This window comes from Nerophis lumbriciformis, linkage group LG08 (assembly GCF_033978685.3).
Source record: "Nerophis lumbriciformis linkage group LG08, RoL_Nlum_v2.1, whole genome shotgun sequence".
In the NCBI taxonomy this organism is placed as follows: domain Eukaryota; kingdom Metazoa; phylum Chordata; class Actinopteri; order Syngnathiformes; family Syngnathidae; genus Nerophis; species Nerophis lumbriciformis.
In genome coordinates, this window is record NC_084555.2 from 20,113,415 (window position 1) to 20,133,663 (window position 20,249).

The 20,249-nt window shown below is 38.5% G+C and overlaps 2 protein-coding genes across 6 annotated transcripts in view; both read right to left on the reverse strand.

Moving 5' to 3' along the window:
* alk (ALK receptor tyrosine kinase) overlaps positions 1 to 20,249 on the reverse strand; it is a 946,171-nt gene that overhangs the window by 79,693 nt on the left and 846,229 nt on the right. For all 3 annotated transcript variants that reach the window (XM_061968449.1, XM_061968451.1, XM_061968450.1), the window contains 4 exons: positions 18,341 to 18,451; positions 18,046 to 18,187; positions 15,775 to 15,942; positions 12,653 to 12,751 (listed from right to left, as the gene is read on the reverse strand). In XM_061968449.1, coding sequence (XP_061824433.1) covers positions 12,653 to 12,751; positions 15,775 to 15,942; positions 18,046 to 18,187; positions 18,341 to 18,451 — 520 coding nt within the window. The remainder of the gene's footprint in view (positions 1 to 12,652; positions 12,752 to 15,774; positions 15,943 to 18,045; positions 18,188 to 18,340; positions 18,452 to 20,249) is intronic.
* LOC140678985 (uncharacterized) overlaps positions 1 to 20,249 on the reverse strand; it is a 119,059-nt gene that overhangs the window by 37,728 nt on the left and 61,082 nt on the right. The window lies entirely within an intron of this gene.

Consider the following 20,249-nt stretch of genomic DNA (forward strand, 5'->3'; position numbering starts at 1 on the left):
GAACAAACGTCCAATTTCTTGCCACTTTCGCATCTTTGGGCCACTGGTGCAACTTGAATCCGTCCCTGTTCGTGTTGTTACACCCTCCGACAACACACCGACGAGGCATGATGTCTCCAAGGTACGGAAAACAGTCGAAAAAACGTAAAATAACAGAGCTGATTTGACTCGGTGTTTGAGAAAATGGCGGATTGCTTCCCGATGTGACGTCACGTTGTGACGTCATCGCTCCGAGAGCGAATAATAGAAAGGCGTTTAATTTGCCAAAATTCACCCATTTAGAGTTCGGAAATCGGTTAAAAAAATATGTAGTCTTTTTTCTGCATTGACGCTTACATAGGTCTGGTGATAATGTTCCCCTTTAATAGGGAAGTTTTCAGTTTCTTTTTGAAGTTGGAGAATGAATACAGCATCTTGAGGCTCTCATCAAGCCGGTTCCAAATCTTTGGTCCCCTGCATACAACACTTCGAGCAGTACAAGCCAGTAGACGATGTTTACCTGATATCAGATCTAAGTTACGAGTGTGGTGGGCATGCTGGGGATGATAGATAGGAACCAAGCTACAGAGCCTAAGATTCAGCCTGTGGATGACTTGATAGGTTAGACAAGCATTGTGATAAATATTGAACTCTGTCAGTCTTAAGAGATGATAATTATGGAATAGATGTCGAGTGGGGGCATTAAACTTAGACCATGACAGGGACCGTATGATTTTCTTTTGCATGGATTCTAATTTGTGAAGATAGGTAGGGAAGGTGTTACACCAGATGACATTACAGTAGTTTAGATGTGGTTCATGCAAAACACAAATGTCCACTGCAGAAGACGCTGGCTTTCAGGAGTCATACAGTATATATAACTTAAATGTACAATTTGTTTCAGTGAATAATGTTTTTCTCGTTTTCCTTAAAATCCTACAACAAATCCCTTGTGTTTCTCAAATAATACCTAGCCAATTAAAGATGAATTTGAATACATATCAGTAAGGATGGGTGATATGGCCAAAATTCTATAAGATGATATGTATGCAGCCTTATATAACTATAACAAAAAATTATTTTGTTTTAGTAAAACATATTGATATAATCACTGTAGTATCGACGCTAAACTGATGGATTCTTGTTATTGTTACTGTCCAACGACCCCTGTTTAAAAGTTAATAGTTAAAGTTCCAACAATCGTCACACACACACTGGGTGTGGTGAAATTTGTCCTCTGCATTTGACCCATCCCCATGTTCACCCCCTGGGAGGTGAGGGGAGCAGTGAGCAGCAGCATGCGCCACGCTCAGGAATCATTTGGTGATTTAACCCCCAATTCCTACCCTTGATGCTGATTGCCAAGCAGTGAGGCAATGGGTCTTATTTTTATAATCTTTGGTATGACTCGGCCAAGGTTTGAATTCACGACCTTCCAGTCTCAGGGCGGACGCTCTAACCACAAGGCCACTGAGCTGGTTCAAGATTTCTAGCTTAGCGTTTAGCATTGGTTATTGTATCTTCCTACTGTGCATAATGTAGCATGTTTAGCTAGTTCTTGTCTTCTACTGATAATGATACTTGTAAGAAATGTAGTTTATTTGTCACCATGGAGGCAAGGACTAATGATTTAGAAGAAGCTTCCCACTGTGGAGGGACATTAGCCACTAGCTCGCTGGCGAGGATGCTATAGTGCATTGAGGATGCCTTCATTCGCCTGTCGCTTTTAAAACTGCAGGTTTTTCTTTATTTACTTCCAGTTCCTTTTCCGCAACATTAAAAATGGTAACAAAAGCAAAATAATTTACGATTTTCATGTAAAAAAATCAAAACTTAAATGAAATGTTTAACTATTTAGCAGGTGCAGCGACGTGGATCAACAGGTGTGGAAGCCAGACACGCATCAAGAAAATACCTTAAAAAAAGCACTGCAAGATAAATGAGGACATATTTATGTATACACATCAATTCATAATTGAGCCACTGTCTAATGTATATACTAAATATTGAACACATAATGGAGTCTACAGCCAGGGTGTCCAAACTTTTTGCCTTCAAGGGCCAACGTGAAAATGTGCCAATGGGCCAAACACAGCGATTTTAAGCAAACAGCTGCACAATAACTGAGTAGTTCAATCCCATACCACCACTGTTTAATGTAGTGGAGATTATCGATAGATGACATCGATTCCATAGATGACAACTTGTTAGTCTTGCGGACATGCCATCAGTGATTGTGTGAGCTTAAAAGAGGATTAATATGTATTAAATTTTGGTAAGCCAACCTTTGGTCCGTCAAACAAAATGACTTGGTGGGCCGAATTTGGCTTGTAGGCCCCACTTTGGGCACCCCTGGTCTGCAGTATTTCCTTCTGTTTAGTGCTTTCAACTGGAAGTACAAGTGCGGTTCCGTCTTCTCGTCATCAATAGCGTTTCTACATGTATGGATTATGTAAATAGTGAATAGATTATACTTGTATAGCGCTTTTTTAACTTCAAGGTACTCAAACCATTTTGACACTATTTCCACATTCACACACACATTCACACACTGATGGCGGGAACTGTCATGCAAGGCACTAACCACAATCCATCAGGAGCAAGGGTGAAGTGTCTTGCCCAAGGACTCAGCTGGGATCAAACCTAAAACCCTCAATGCTGGCATGGCCACTCTGTCACCGGAGCCACTCCGTCCCCATTCTTCATTCATCACTCCAAGGAACGTTTGTAAGTTATACAATATAGCTAAAACAATGAATGTTTACTAAACCGTCCCACGTGTTATGTCTGTAGGAGTGTTTTCATGCATATTTATATGTGCTACCATAATGTAATAAAGCTAGTGTCTTTAGCATCAGCTAATATGCTAACACATTTACAAGTGTCTGTGTTATCATTAACTTACAATGGCATTATTTTTCTATTGTTTCAGTCTTGTAAATTAACCCTGGATTTGTTGAGTCTGTTTAGCTGATTGGCGAGCTAGCTTCTGCTAGATTCCGCAACTAGTGGGTGCATGAGGATGACTTGTGTTTTGTTTGATCAGCCGTTTTACTGTCTTGTTATAGGCCATACTTGCCAACCCTCCCGGATTTTCCGGGAGACTCCCGAAATTCAGCGCCTCTCCCGAAAACCTCCCGGGACAAATTTTCTCCCAAAAATCTCTCGAAATTCATGCAGACCTGAGTGACGTGTCGACAGCGTGTTTTCACGTCCGCTTTCCCACAATATAAACAGCGTGGCTGCCCAATCACGTTATTACTGTAGAATGATCGAGGGCGAGTTCTTGGTTTCTTACGTGGGTTTATTGTTAGGCAGTTTCATTAACGTCCTCCCAGCGCGGCAACAACACACAACAACAGCAGTCACGTTTTTGTCTACCGTAAAGCAGTTCGTCTGCCGTAAACAGCAATGTTGTGACACTCTTAAACAGGACAATACTGCCGTCTACTGTACATGCATATGTGACAATAACATCTAGGGATTTTAGAGAGTGCAGTGCACAACTGCGCACACAACAAGGAGACGAAGCAGAATGCATCATCAGAGAGGGTGTTCAGCATGGTTAGAAAAATAGTGACAGAGAATAGAACAAGGATGGACAATTCAACCCTTAACTCAACAATGAGTGTGTGTGTATATGTGTAAATAAATGAACACTGAAATTGAATCAAGTATTTCTCTTATATATATATATATATATATATATATATATATATATATATATATATATATATATATATATATATATATATATATATATATATAATAAAATAAATAAATATATATATATATATATATATATATATATATATATATATATATATATATATATATATATATATATATATATATATATATATATAGCTAGAATTCACTGAAAGTCAAGTATTTCTATATATATATATATATATATATATATATATATATATATATATATATATATATATATATATATATATATGTATGTGAAATACTTGACTTAGTGAATTCTAGCTGTAAATATACTCCTCCCCTCTTAACCACACCACCGACCACGCCCCCACGCCCCACCTCCGGAAATCGGAGGTCTCAAGGTTGGCAAGTATGATAGGCACTGTTTGGAAACAATTAGGGTATTCAAATAAACGTTTACAAAATCTTTTTGTGTAAATAACTAATTTCACTTCGTATATATCTGCGGCTTATAGTATGGCGCAGATACATTTTTTTTTTTAAATATTTGTTTCTTCTAATATTTAGTAGGTGCGGCTTGTATATCGGTGTACTCTATTGTTTGGAAAATCTGGTACTCACACACGTAAATGAGCCCTCTTTTACATTTTGCACATGTGACAACACGCTTCTTTGCCACCAACACCATACTACATGTATTCTGCAGTTTGCCTCAGTGCAGTACTGCAGTTAACAGCAATAAGATGTAAATCTGATGAGAGCTCTTCCAGATTCATACTCACGGTGATGACAGTCGAGGTGTTTATACATTAGATAATCTGATGTAGCCTTTGGCAAGGACCACATCCAGTCACACTCTGTGCCCTGCAAAGCAACCCCCAGCTGCTAAACGCGAGCAAACACTACCCTATTTAGGTCCTGTTAGATATCAGCCACACCAAGTGGAGACAAATAGCTCCACTATGAATTCATTATTGTGCTGTTTGCCAAAAGCGTGTACTCTTTAGTATTGCAACACAATCACATTTATCTGAAGAAGCTATTTCCCCTTCATCATTTCCTTATTAGGATTATGAGTGCAAATACATATTTAACTGAGAAACAATAGAAATGTTTCCATGGTGTAATGCAAATGTCTTGATCCTCACACTTCACACGCTACAGTACTATACAGTGGCCTGGTTGACTAATTTTGTTTTATATCTACACTGTAAGAAATGTCATTGTAAATTTACAACAAATTATTGGCTAATAATTGCATTACTTTCACAGTAACATTTATCGTAGTTTACTGAGAAATATATTTACAGTCATTTGTAGAGCTGTGATTTTCCAGTAAATTACAATAACATTTTAACAATATGCTGCAACTGTACAGTTGTGATTTTACAGTTATTTATAATACATTTACAACTGCAGTATATACTATGACTTCACACTTGCGATTTTACAACTGATTACAATAAAAATACAACTATGTGCTGCAACTTCACAGTTGTGATTTTACAGTTAATTACAGTAAATTTAACGTATTTTTCGGACTTTAAGGCAACCTTAAAATCCTATAATTTTCTCAAAAATTGACAGTGCGCATTATAACTTGATGCGCCTTGTGTATGTACTAATTCTGGTTGTGCTTACCGACCTTGAACCAATTTTATACGGTACATTACCCTTGCTCCTGATGGGCCTGGTTAGCGCCGTGCATGGCAGCTCCCGCCATCAGTGTGTGAATGTGTGAATGTGTGTTTGTGAATGGGTGAATGTGGAAATAGTGTCAAAGCACTTTGAGTTCCTTAAAAAGGTAGAAAAGCGCTATACAAGTACAACCCATTTACCATTGTGTAGTATATGGCAGTCACACATAAGAGATAGGTGTGGACTGCAGGTTGATGCCTGTTCAATAAATTATGCCAGCAAGTACCTGACCAAAAATTTGATGTTTCATTGAGAATATAGAATATTACACATGGCGCTGAAAAACTGTCAAACATGTTTTGTACGACTTTGGTGAGCTACAGCGCTGCACCGCTTGATGAATTGTTGTAGCATTACGACTACCATAGTCAGACGTACTGTGCTTTAACATATGGGCATTATTATGGTGTGTGTAAAAGGACCCCAAAATAGCACCTATTAGGGGATATATTATATGGCGTTCTGTTTCGCCCTATTATGCAAAAAACTACTTTTCTTACCTATTGGGTCCTGCTGTTGTGTATTTGGGATCTGCTTAAGTCCCCAAAATTTGCGCACGTCCGCCAGTCAGTACATATTACAAGGCAAAGAAGAAATCATACACAAACATTTTCACACTGAATTTGCATACACCAAACTGATTAGCAAAAACTCTGTATTCCACACAACTGCCAAGCTTGAACAGAACAAATAGCAAGTTTAAAGTATAGTCTGAAGCGGGCATGAACAGTCTTTTCCTTCAAACTTAAAACATCTTTCATCAATCCACAGATCTTATTGAATAAACTTGCAGACATCACAAAGTTTTCTTTCCATTCTTTGTCCAAAAAAATTATTCAAAACAATTCTGAGTCTCTCCCACCAGTTTTTGCTTACGACCCGCGTCCTCCAATACATTTTATATACGTTAAAGGGAAATAAACGCCCCCCAGTGTACGGGGGGCAGACATATGACAGAAAACCAAACTATTTAAGGAATCAGACTAATTTAGCGCATGGAAAAGTAGTCCACATCGTAATCAATAGGCTTCTTTTTCTTCTCTATCCTCATGTTGTGGGGCATTCATGCTCCGCTGTTGCCATTTCTAATACAAATTAGCGTATACCGTAGTTCAAACTTATATCTGTCAGTAAACTCCACATGGAAGCGCTAACAACTACAACAAAGATGAAGGGGAAATTACGCAGTCGAAGTGGAGGCACGTAAATAAGACCGCTCACCAAACAGTGCATCCTGAAGAGACAGTCAGAAAGCGGTTTGAATATGGTCTGTAAAACATAATCAATGCAACATTTTGACCTAAGAACCACTATTACATGTTATGTAGACCACAAGGAAGTGTTTTAAATGTAGAAAAATGATCATAATATGACCCCTTTAATACCATCTTTTGTATGAACATAGACCCAAATTTGGGGAAATAACTACAAAAGTACACGTCATTCATTAACGGTGTTACAAAAAAGATCAGTTAGAATAATACATAAAGTTGGATATAGAGAACATACAAACCCTTTATTTATTGAATCAAAAATATTGAAATTCCACGACATAGTGAATTTGCAAACAGCTACCGTACAATTATACACAAAGAAAACTATAATCTGCTACCCAATAATATACAACAATTGTTCTCAACAAAAGAAATATAATCTTAGAGAAGAATGTAATTTAAAACATTTGTACACACGTACAACACTTAAGACCTTCAGTATATCAGTATGTGGAATTACATTATGGAATGGATTAAGCAAAGAAATCAAACAATGTACTAATATGATCCACTTGAAGAAACTCTTCAAACTTAACATGTTTACAAAGTACCGGTACAAAGAAGAGGAACCATGATAAACATTCTGAATTGATCTCATCCATCCATTCATTTTCGAGATAATCTTATTCATCTCACCATATGAAATATAATTTACTTCACCAAGTATTATTTATTTATTTGTATTGTTATTACCAGTGTTGGGTTAATTACTGAAAACCAGTAACTAGTTACAGTTACTAGTTACTTTATTTCAAAAGTAACTCAGTTACTAACTCAGTTACTTACACCAAAAAGTAATGCGTTACTGTGAAAAGTAACTATTTAGTTACTTATTCTACTTTTTTTTTTTAAAGCTCCCATTAATGCCCTTTTAGCCTTCATGTCAGTACTGTTATTGCCCTGGAGAGTAATACAATCTGTTGATCAACTTGACATGCATTTGCATCACTGAACTCTGCTAAGCAATGTGCTCTACATACAACACACAAAGACAAAGATATGTTTCAAAGGGCCAATTTATTTCAGGCCAGAACAAATTGACACAACTATTTTAAATAGCTGCAACATAACATACATAAGTAACAAACAGCATAATAACAACATAGCTGTAAAGCTGGCTTCACCTAAGGAAGGCACACGTGACATACACAAAGCCTAACCAGGCAGATTTTAATTGTTGTTTTGGGCAGTAGACGGGATCTTTGATCCAAGACACAACTTATATTTAAATAAAATGTTCTTTTCTTTGTGCTCGACAAAAGAAAAGAAGTGAGAATATCTCATACTTGACAACCCTTCTGAATTTCAGTGCCTCTCCCCGGGACAACCATTCTCCAAATTTCTCTCGATTTCCAGCCGGACTTAAGGCACGCCCCCTCCAGGTCCGTGCGTATCTGAGTGAGGACAGCCTGTCGTCACGTCCGCTTGGCCAACCAAAAAGTAACCACAGAACACTAGTGTTCTGTGGTTACTTTTTGGTTGGCCAACGGTTTACGTTGTATTGCGTAACCCCCTCCCCTCCCTCCCCTTCCCACACCCAGACACACACACACACAGAGCGCAGAGGAAGAATCAGAAGCATATCACTGTAGCGCAGCAATAAAACACTCAGATCTTCTGTTTCTAGCCGATACTACATACAAAATAACGTAAAATAACGCAGTAACGCATCATGTAGTAACGGTAACTGAGTGACTGAATATAAAAAATAACGCGTTAGATTACTAGTTACCGCCGAAACTAACGGCGTTACAGTAACGGTTATTACTTATGGAGTATATTGTGAATAAATTGAGAACAGGAAGTGAACAAAGTTTTAGCAACTGCTATGTAAAGGAAAAGGGGTAGGATTAAATAAACTCTGTTTCTTCCTACTCCTTTCCGAACATGTTAAATAGGGAAACTGGAAATTGTGATGTATCATGTTGTATGAATGCATGTTCGAAATAAACTCAAACTCAACTCAACTCAAAAAGACCCAATCATCGACAGTGCGCCTTGTATTTGGGTGCGACTTATTGTCTGAAAAATATGTTCTAACTTCACAGTTCTGTATGAAACTATTCCCAAAAGACACCACAGCAATGGTAAGGAGGAAAAATGTGATGTTGCCCACAGAACTGGAAATATAACTATGCCACGTTGGAAAGCAGTACACACAAATAGTGTACGCTCTGACTGCTCACTGCAATATGTCCTTTTTAAGACAATCCCTGTAACCATCTAAGGTTTAGGATGGACCTGGACCTACTTAGACATCCTACCTAGTTTAAAGGAGAACTGCACTTTTTTTTGGAATTTTGCCTATTGTTTACAAGCATTATGAGAGACAAGAACAGACATGTCTTTTATTTTAATTTTTTTAGGATTTTAAAGATGATAAATGCTTGCAAGATACGGCTACTGGGAGTCACCATTGTAACCTTCAAAGCCCTCTAAACCTTCCATCAACATTTTATACACACACTGCAAATATATATATATATATAAAATAGTAACAGACAACGTTCATTACATTTTCAATATTTGACGTATTTTGGTCATTTTAAGCATTGCTGGAACTTATTTCCTTAGCACATTTAATTCTGTTTTTATTAGCAGTGCACATCTGACTTACGGCAACAAATTTGTGTTCCCATTTCCGGAAACAAACGCTTGTATATGTTCTAATCATGGCAGGCTTGGTAACAGGCAACGAAGACAACTATTTTTGGACAAATGAGGATTCACAACCTTATCTTTTTGAAGCCGAATATACAGAGGATGAACTGCTGCTCCTAGAAGCCAGCATGAAAGAAGGGTGAAACATTGGAGCAGATGGAAGCCAAGATAGTGAGGTCGGCATGACTTGCCGGCATAAATGTGGAACTTGGAGCCAAGCTATGCGAACATGAATGGTGTGCTGACTGAAAGTCAACTTGAAAAAACGTCCCCGGCCGGCTATACCAAACACATAACTGCCCGTCGAGTGAGGCAATAAAATATTGTTTAAGATACACACAGAATGTCATGCTTGTTATTACAACTACAGGACATACTCTGTTGCGCTAGCGATGTACAAGAAAAATATGAAATGTGGGCTAATACTTTACAAATACTCTAATATGATTGTTTATGTTTTCAGTCAATACAGATTGGTGTTCTATCGCATTGTGTTTTGGATTACAAACTCAAAAGCCATTCAGCTGCTGACGCAAAAGCTAGCTCACCTATTCCGCAGCTAGTCCCAAGATGATGTGTTACTATGCTAGCAAAAGAGTTGCTCAGTGTTTGTTCTTACAATACCAATGACGCTATAGCTTGGTTATTTTACAGGTTAAGGAACGTAAATGAAGTATTGTTGGCGGTTTTTGGATGTATTTTCAAAGTGATTTAGCGGCACAATGAATTGCTCCCATAAACTGCTATAAACCCATATATATCCCATAAACCACATTCCATCCAGCTGTATAATCACTCGCCATACAGCAATAGATGACATCTGCCTATTACCTGACACCTGACATGCTAGCTACTTCTCTTTGTTTATAATGTTCATAATGTCTATTTTCTATTTCCTGCTGGATCTACTCTCTATTTTATTTCTGATGCTGTCACATATACTGTATATACTGTAATATTGTACATGGTCATTGGTATATATTGTATATATGTTATAGACATAATATAATATATCTGTATATATATTATTCTGTACACATATTATGTATATATTCGTATATATGTTAGATTTTTTTATCGCTATATTAGTGTATTTAAACCTGCATTGTCCTTTCCATCCTTACACTTTCCATCATTGTAACTGAGCTACTGCGTTGAACAATTTCCCTTGTGGATCATTCAAGTTTGTATAAGTCTAAGTCTAAGTCTATGCCAGTCATCCAGAACGGGCCGATTTTTACAGATTAAAATGCAAAAAAACCCCAACAAAACAAAACAAAACAAAACATTTGTCTTTTTGTCTCTTATTAAGATTGTGAACGATAAGCAAACCTCCACAAAAAGTGAAGTGAAAGGAAAAATAATAACCATCATTTCCATTATTAATTAAAAATAAAGTATTTTTTATTGGAGAACAGAAAGTATTGTCGAGGACCAATTAATGACTTTTAATGAGCTTTTACAAAGGCTCTCTATTTACCTAAATGCGGCACAACTTCAATGTCTTCTTCCCAATTTATCTTCAGAGTTGAGATACATGAACAAACAGTGGACAGTTCTTTTGCTTCCTCTTGTCATGTCATTGTCACAACATTGTCGCTTGTCTCCTTTTACAAAACAAATATAACAACAATTTACCCAAGGGGTCTTTTCATTAATCTGTGTTTCCTGTCTTTTGTTATTCTTGGAAGGAAAAAATGGCATGGAAATACACAGTAATTTTCAGTACTCTTTGCAAACACCCTGGTTTGATGCTGTCAAATGAAATCAAGCTCAGCTGTACAGTTTCTTCTCGCTGTACAAACGCTTCAAAGTATAAATATATATTTCAATCCAATCCAATCCACTTTATTTATGTATATAGCACATTTAAACAACAAAATGTTTCCAAAGTGCTGCACAACAATATTAAACACAATTAAAAACATTATAAAATAAATATGATTAAAAACAATTTTAAAGGGTAAAACCAATTAAAACGGTAAATAGAAATCAAAATTTTAAAAACACAGAGGACAACAGAGGACCACACAACTCACGTAGTATTAAAAGCCAGAGAATAAAAGTGGGTCTTAAGACGAGACTTAAAACACTCCAGTTCGCAGTTGGAACATGGAGGGACAGAGTGTTCCAGAGCTTAGGGCGGACTACAGAGAAGGCCCTGTCTCCCCTGGTTTTAAGTCTGGTCTTGGGCACCACGAGCTGGAGCTGGCTCTCGGACCTCAGAGCGCGCGCAGGATTGTAAGTTTGGATGAGGTCCGAGATATACTGAGGTGCCAGTCCATGTAAAGCTTTAAAAACAAACCGCAAGGTTTTAAAATCAATTCTAAAATGAACAGGGAGCCAGTGCAAACTCTCAAGGATTGGGGTTATATGCTGTCGTCTCCTGGCCCCTGTTAAAAGTCGTGCTGCCGCGTTCTGGACTAACTGCAACCGGGAGAGAGCTTTTTGGCTAATGCCAGCTTAAAGTGCATTGTAGTAGTCCAGGCGACTTGAAATAAAAGCATGCACGACTTGTTCAAAAAGGTTAAAAGATAAAAACGGTTTTACCTTTGCTAAAAGACGAAGATGATAAAAACACAATTTTAAAACGCCATTGACTTGTTTGTCAAGTTTAAAATCGCCGTCTATAGTGACACCAAGGCTGGTGACTTTGGGACGCACATCATTTTGCAATGGTCCCAAGTCAGTGAGGGCAGTACCAAAAACTAAAATTTCCGTTTTTCCCTCATTCATTATTAAACAATTCTGGGCTAACCAAGCCTTGACGTGGCATAGACAGTTGAGAAGGGGTGTCAGGGGGCCGTAGCCTTTTGAAATCGGCATATCAATTTGGCAGTCGTCTGCATAAAAGTGATAAGACACTCCATGCTTCTTAAAAATCTCTCCAATCGGGAGGAGATATAGCGCAAACAGGATGGGGCCTAGAATAGATCCCTGGGGGACACCACAGTAAAGCGGAGCAGAAGAAGAGGTGGCGTCCCCCAGCCTGACGGAGAAGGACCTTTCTGACAGGTAGGATCTGAACCACTCTAATGCAGTCCCCCTGGCACCCACACAGTTTCTCAGGCGATCTAAAAGAATTGTGTGGTCGACTGTGTCAAAGGCAGCTGTAAGATCTCAAAGCACTAAAATGGCAGAGCTGCCAGAATCAGACATTAAAAGCAAATCATTAAAAACCTTTAGAAGTGCAGATTCAGTACTGTGCAAAGCTTTGTATCCAGACCGAAATGGATCTAAAGTGCTATTTTCATCTAAAAAAGGCTGCAGTTGCGCCAAAACACATTTCTCCAAAATTTTTGACACAAAAGGTAATTTAGAAATGCGCCTTTATTTGAATGCATTGTGAAATATTTTACCATTACCTTTGAGAGGGTAGAGGTAGGGCTCTCCTGCTGGACCGAAGAGGGAAGTACCATCATCACCGTCGTGTTTTGGGTTGTCGTTTAATGAGGTGTTACCGCCTGAAAACACATTTAACAAGTAATGCATTTGTGGTAGTAATAACTAGTAATAATAAAGTTATTAATAATGCTACAAGTTTTTTCATGAAAGCTTTTTCAAGGTAACCCATCTGCAACCTCAAGATTGACTATATACACTAACTCTTAGGACCCAGGAGAGACCTGCTCATAAAGGTGTCATGGCCTGTAACGTCAGCTCATGTCTACTTTTGTAATTTGGTTTTAATTCTACCTTTGTTAGCGTTAGGTCATATTCTTGCTCTCTTATTTTGGTTTCCCCTTCCCGAGCGCCTTCCCTCACACCTGTCGCCAGTTAATGATTAGTGTTTCCACCTGTTTCAAAGCTAATCATACCGCCTATTTATACCTTTAATGGGCGCCGAACCATTGTTCGCCTCATGTGTCAGCTTGTGTTTGTTTTTCTCCCGTTGTGACAAGTAAAGCTTTAGCTTTCACGTGTGCCTTTTTAAGCGGCACGGTCTCCTTTGTTTTTCAACTTTGTCACCTTGCTTAAGGAGTAAAATAGACTTTTCTTACCTTCACACGGCTTCCTTTTTGTTTTTTGCATCCTGGGAAACACGACCCTCGCGGCTATGCGACACGAACGCAACAAAAAGTCAGCATTGAAATAAGTGTTTTATTTTTTCTTTAGATTGAAATAATTTAACAACATCATATCTATCTACTGATGAAATGGTTTCATTATTTTCGTTTTTTTTATGTTTAATGGGCTTTTTTGTAAAAAAATACTTTTTTATACAAACCCCGTTTCCATATGAGTTGGGAAATTGTGTTAGATGTAAATATAAACAAAATACAATGATTTGCAAATCCTTTTCAACCCATATTCAATTGAATGCACTACAAAGACAAGATATTTGATGTTCAAACACATACACTTTTTTTTTTTGCAAATAATAATTAACTTAGAATTTCATGGCTGCAACACGTGCCAAAGTAGTTGGGAAAGGGCATGTTCACCACTGTGTTTCATGGCCTTTCCTTTTAACAACACTCAGTAAACGTTTGGGAACTGAGGAGACACATTTTTTAAGCTTCTCAGGTGGAATTCTTTTCCATTCTTGCTTGATGTACAGCTTAAGTTGTTCAACAGTCCGGGGGTCTCCGTTGTGGTATTTTAGGCTTCATAATGCGCCACACATTTTAATGGGAGACAGGTCTGGACTACAGGCAGGCCAGTCTAGTACTCTTTTACTATGAAGCCATGTTGATGTAACACGTGGCTTGGTATTGTCTTGCTAAAATAAGCAGGGGCGTCCATGGTAACGTTGCTTGGATGGCAACATATGTTGCTCCAAAACCTCTATGTACCTTTCAGCATTAATGGCGCCTTCACAGATGTGTAAGTTACCCATGTCTTGGGCATTAATACACCCCCATACCATCACAGATGCTGGCTTTTCAACTTTGCGCCTATAACAATCCGGATGGTTCTTTTCCTCTTTGGTCCGGAGGACACAACGTCCACAGTTTCCAAAAACAATTTGAAATGTGGACTCGTCAGACCACAGAACACTTTTCCACTTTGTATCAGTTCATCTTAGATGAGCTCAGGCCCAGCGAAGCCGACAGCGTTTCTGGGTGTTGTTGATAAACGGTTTCCGCCTTGCATAGGAGAATTTTAACTTGCACTTACAGATGTAGCGACCAACTGTAGTTACTGACAGTGGGTTTCTGAAGTGTTCCTGAGGTCATGTGGTGATATCCTTTACACACTGATGTCGCTTGTTGATGCAGTACAGCCTGAGGGATCGAAGGTCACGGGCTTAGCTGCTCACGTGCAGTGATTTCTCCAGATTCTCTGAACCCTTTGATGATATTACGGACCGTAGATGGTGAAATCCCTAAATTCCTTGCAATGCTGGTTGAGAAAGGTTTTTCTTAAACTGTTCAACAATTTGCTCACGCATTTGTTGACAAAGTGGTGACCCTCGCCCCATCCTTGTTTGTGAATGACTGAGCATTTCATGGAATCTACTTTTATACCCAATCATGGCACCCACCTGTTCCCAATTTGCCTGTTCACCTGTGGAATGTTCCAAATAAGTGTTTGATGAGCATTCCTCAACTTTATCAGTATTTATTGCCACCTTTCCCAACTTCTTTGTCACGTGTTGCTGGCATCAAATTCTAAAGTTAATGATTATTTGCAAAAAAAAAATGTTTATGAGTTTGAACATCAAATATGTTGTCTTTGTAGCATATTCAATTGAATATGGGTTGAAAATCATTTGCAAATCATTGTATTCCGTTTGTATTTACATCTAACACAATTTCCCAACTCATATGGTAACAGGGTTTGTAAAATGAAAACTAAGCCATATTTCTAAAAAATAAGTTGCAGAGGGAAATATTTGAGGTTGGGTAATTACAGCCTTCAAAAGGTCATTAGGAAAACATTGATTTTGATGCAGTAGACATGTGGACAAAAAATACTTTTTATACAGTGTTTGCTGAGCTAGAATGAGAGCAAAAGTAGGTGGGACTTGGTTAAGTTTATTGTGTTCACACAAATCTTTTATATACTGGTATGTATGCCATGTAATATGTAACTCTCTGAGTTGATTTTTATTGAATTTCAGCAGTTTAATGGCAGTTTAACTCATTTACGCTCATCAAAGCTCTAATAATTATGCTCATGATTTTCTGGCGCCATCTGGTGGTTAAGCTGCACAATTACACAAAACAATATTTTCATGTTATAGGTTGATTGGCAACACTAAATTGGCCCTAGTGTGTGAATGTGAGTGTGAATGTTGTCTGTCTATCTGTGTTGGCCCTGCGATGAGGTGGCGACTTGTCCAGGGTGTACACCGCCTTCCGCCCGAATGCAGCTGAGATAGGCTCCAGCAACCCCCGCGACCCCGAACGGGACAAGCGGTAGAAAAATGGATGGATGGATGGAATATTTTCATGTTTTACAATTGGCAGGAATAAGATACATTCTGTTTGAATGGAAAATGCACAGTAATATACCAGGATGTAAAGTCTCTTTAACTGACCTCTGTAGCCTCCACCACCACCTCCTGCCATACATCCACCGCCACCCCCTCCAAAGCCGCCTCGTGTCTGCCAGAATTTTTGACAGGCCTGTCCTCCCTGCCCTCCCAGCAGCAGAGGTCTGCCACCCTGACTGACAGGAGTGCCGTCATTCCATCCTCCACCTCCACCTGTCATCAGATGCAAGATACAGTATGTTAAATATTATAAAGTAATGCACAGTGAGTCAGAGTTTTGTGTGTGTGTGTGTGTGTGTGTGTGTGTGTGTGTGTGTGTGAGGGAGGACAAGAGAATCTCAAAAGCTTGAGGTTTTTAAAATATTCAGAGAAATTTCACTTTGCCATGATGTAGGTATATGTTCACTGACTAAATAAGCTACAAATAAATACATATAAGTTTTATTAACTTTATTATTAGGGGAGAACAAGGTTGTCACACTTAACTCTATTTTTTTTTTTTTTTCAACCCTTTGGTAATAAAGGAGTAATTAAAGTTTGCAACCTTTACGCGGATGTCGAGAGGCTGCACTTGATATTCGACATTGAGCAATGTGGAATGACAACACAGGACACGCATTGCTAAAAACACGGAATGCTAACATCACATTTAATGATCGTAGCTGCAATTTCTTGACAAAGGTTTTGCAGAAAAACATGCACACTCGTGGTTTTAACACTAAAAGCTAGGGCTGCGAATCTTTGGTTGTCCCACGATTCGATTCAATATCGATTCTTGGGGTCACGATTCGATTCAAAATTCGATTTTTTTCGATTCAATGCGATTCTCGATTCAAAAACGATATTTTCCTGATTCAAAAGGATTCTCTATTCATTCAATACATAGGATTTCAGCAGGATGTACCCCAGTCTGCTGACATGCAAGCAGAGTAGTAGCTTTTATAATTGTAAAGAACAATGTTTTATCAACTGATTGCAATAATGTAAATTTGTTTTAACTATTAAATGAACCAAAAATATGACTTATTTTATCTTTGTGAAAATATTGGACACAGTGTGTTGTCAAGCTTATGAGATGCGATGCAAGTGTAAGCCACTGTGACACTATTGTTCTTTTTTAAATTTTTTTATAAATGTCTATTGATAATATCAATGAGGGATTTTTAATCACTGCTATGTTGAAATTGTAACTAATATTGATACTGTTGTTGATAATATTCATTTTTGTTTCACTACTTTTGGTTTGTTCTGTGTCGTGTTTGTGTCTCCTCTCAATTGCTCTGTTGTTGCAGTTCTGAGTGTTTCAGGGTCGGGTTTGGTTTTGGAATTGGATTGCATTGCTATGGTATTGCTGTGTATTGTTTTGTTGGATTGATTAATTAAAAAAAAAAGAAAAAGAAAAAAAAGAAAAAGAAAAAAGAAAATAATAAAAACGCACAACGTGAGAATCGCGATTAGAATTCGAATCGATTTTTTCCCACACCCCTTCTAAAAGCCCAGTTCTAATTTAGAGGAATTACCCAGGATGTGATGAAGTACTTCCACGTCGCGGCTGTGTTTTACTTCACCTGTCTAAATCCAAAGAAGACTATGTAGGTGAGTTCTGATCCTTATTATCCTTACCCAGATCTTATCTTGAATTTCCATATCTAAATTTAAGGACGTGAACAAACTATCAGTAACCACTGAGACACAGAAAGGGACTATACATGTTGACTACAGTAGGAAGAGGACTCATATGGCCCCATTTGGCGCGGTTTACCTGACCGATGTGAACATGACGATTTGGGGGGGATGGGTGCACTATCCACTTCAGCCACCAAATGGCAGTAGAGTGATGAATATCTTATCTGTGTTTTGTGGCAATTCCATCTTTGACTACATCGTCAGTTGTTATGTAGAGTGGCGCTTTCCATCATTTTCAGCAGACTTCATTGCAAAATGATGCACCACCCACCTTCCTCTCATGCGAGATCTATCCAGGAATGGGGCCATATGAATCCCTTTGCTACTGTACACTTGTACACAGTCAGGACATGGTATACACATCCTGGTGTAACCTTAGGACACAATTCCGGGAAGTGTATCTCATTTTTTAACTAAGCAATGTAAACAAAATATACTGTTATGTCCAGAAGCATTTGGACATTTTAAATGGTTGTATACAGTTGGTTTTGATACAGCTCTCAGTACGAGGCAATGCAGTTCTGCACTACTGCAAACTAGAACCATAAAATATGGGACGTTGATATTCAACATTGTCATTCAAAACCGGGCATGAGGATCTTTTACTGGATTGTGCCTAAAGTACCATACCTGCAGCATGTGACTTCCCATTGCGACCCGGTTGACTGAGCTCATAGTCCATCTGTTCCAGCTGGCTCTCTGATCGGCTGCTGTAACCTCGGCCGCCTCCACCAGCAGCAATGATGAGGGGTACGTGGAGCCCGTTGTCCACCTGCGTCATTTATTCATTATTATTTCACAATCATTGACGGTGTTCATTGCTGTTCCCAACAGCCGACTAAAATGCCCATAACTCTGTTTACTGCTAGAATTAAAAAATAGACTAAGAGTGATTACATTTTTCTATATCAGGACCTTTTCTTACCTTAAACACGTATGTAGCCCCGCCCCCACCTCCGCCTCCACCCTTTACTTGACTTTTATTCAAAATCGGGCTGCTTTGTTCCAGGCAGATCTTATTCAGCGTGGCTTTGGACTGTGGACAGAAAGAAAGAAGATAAATAGATAAAGAGGTCACACATACCGTAAATTCCGGACTATAAGCCGCAACTTTTTTCCCAACGCTTTGAAACCTGAAGCTTATAGAACGGTGCGGCTAATTTACAGATTTTTCTTTGCTTACTGCCATAATGTTTTAAATTAAAAAACATGTTTTTACCAGACACTGAAAAGGTGTGTAATTGTTTGTGCTATGGCGCCATGTTTTGGACAAGTTCACTCGCTGCAGGTGCTGCGGGGTGAACGTCTACGGTATTTCCTTCTGTTTAGTGCTTTCAACCAGAAGTACAAGTTCTCTTCCATCTTCTATTCCTCCATATTGTTTCTACTCTTATGGATTATTTATTCATCACTCCAGGCAACAACTGAACGTTTTACAATTTGTTGTCAGTTGTGTAAAAGAAGGCTGATCAGTTATTGAATTTCCACTGCAAATATAATTTATGGTTTTAATGCTTATCTGTTTAATAGTTATTGGAAATCTATGAAACAGTTTCCCCTTCTCAGTGACAGTAAACAGTGAACACATTTCCTGATGTTATTTCACTGAGAAAACAATTTATGCAATTTATGAATGCAAGATTACAAGCCTTTGTCATTTTTCACCAAAAGCCTTTCTGCCAGTAAGATTATAAATGTTTCGATTATCCTTCAGTTGACTTTAAACTAAGCATTCTGGTAGTCAGCTTAGAAAGTGTCATCTTTGTTTGCTTTGCAGCACTTTTGGCATGAAAACATCCTGCTTTGAATTAAATATTATTTGACATATCCAGTGTGCTGCAAAGTTTTGCAAAGCACTACACAAAAATCTGTTAGGAGGATGCCATGAGGGGTGGGCGGATCGATCCAAATTAGGGCTGCAAGACTATGGCCAAAATGATTATTATTTTTTTATCAAAAATAAAAAACTAAGATTCTTAGGGCATTCAATCATTCGCATCTGGACTGTTTGGTTTGTCTTTGAGTATGTTTTGCTTCTCATCCAAGTAGGCTTCATCAGTTCATGCTCATAGACTTTGATTGGTCAGATCTAGGCTAGCGACTGGCGCCAAAACTCCAGATATTTTTCTCCAAAAACTGGAGGTTGTGCCTGGGCAAGGATGATTCCACCCTGTTGTAGTCAGAAACACAACTGTTTCGATGCAAACAACCAATCCGACTGTCACTGCCAATGACAGTCGTTAAGGTAGAATTTACCCTTGTTAGCATTGAGGTATTGTGTGGCAGAATGACCGCTGTGGATCGACCACTATCAGCTCAAAATATTAGGAATCCCACACGTTAGCATTCTATTCATTTGTAACAAATGACACCAAAGGAGCATCTGTGACCAGAATGTTTCAAACTCCTGTTATTGGTTGAAGGCTAAATTGCAGAGTCTTTTAGGAATGGTTGAAAGGACATGTCTATGGATGTTCTCATTCGTCCAGGTCATTGTAATCTCAGGGCATTCACTCGATCGCAACTGGACTGTATGGTTTGTCTTAGAAGCATTCATTTGGAGGCAAAACAGTGGGAACTCAACTGATAATGAATCACACAATAGATGGGTAAAGAATTTGGCCAGCAGAAATCTTACACAACCAGAAAAAAATATATTGTTGAAAGGGTTGAACTTTGCCATGACTCCATAGCAGGTTTCTACAGTTGATTTGATCACAGCAACAGAATCAGCCATTAGGAAAAACAACCTAACAGAAACCAAAGGGGAGCAAATTCGGCTGAAAGTGACAGCAGCACTTTCTAATGCAAAGCCCCCACCCCAAACCTTTTAT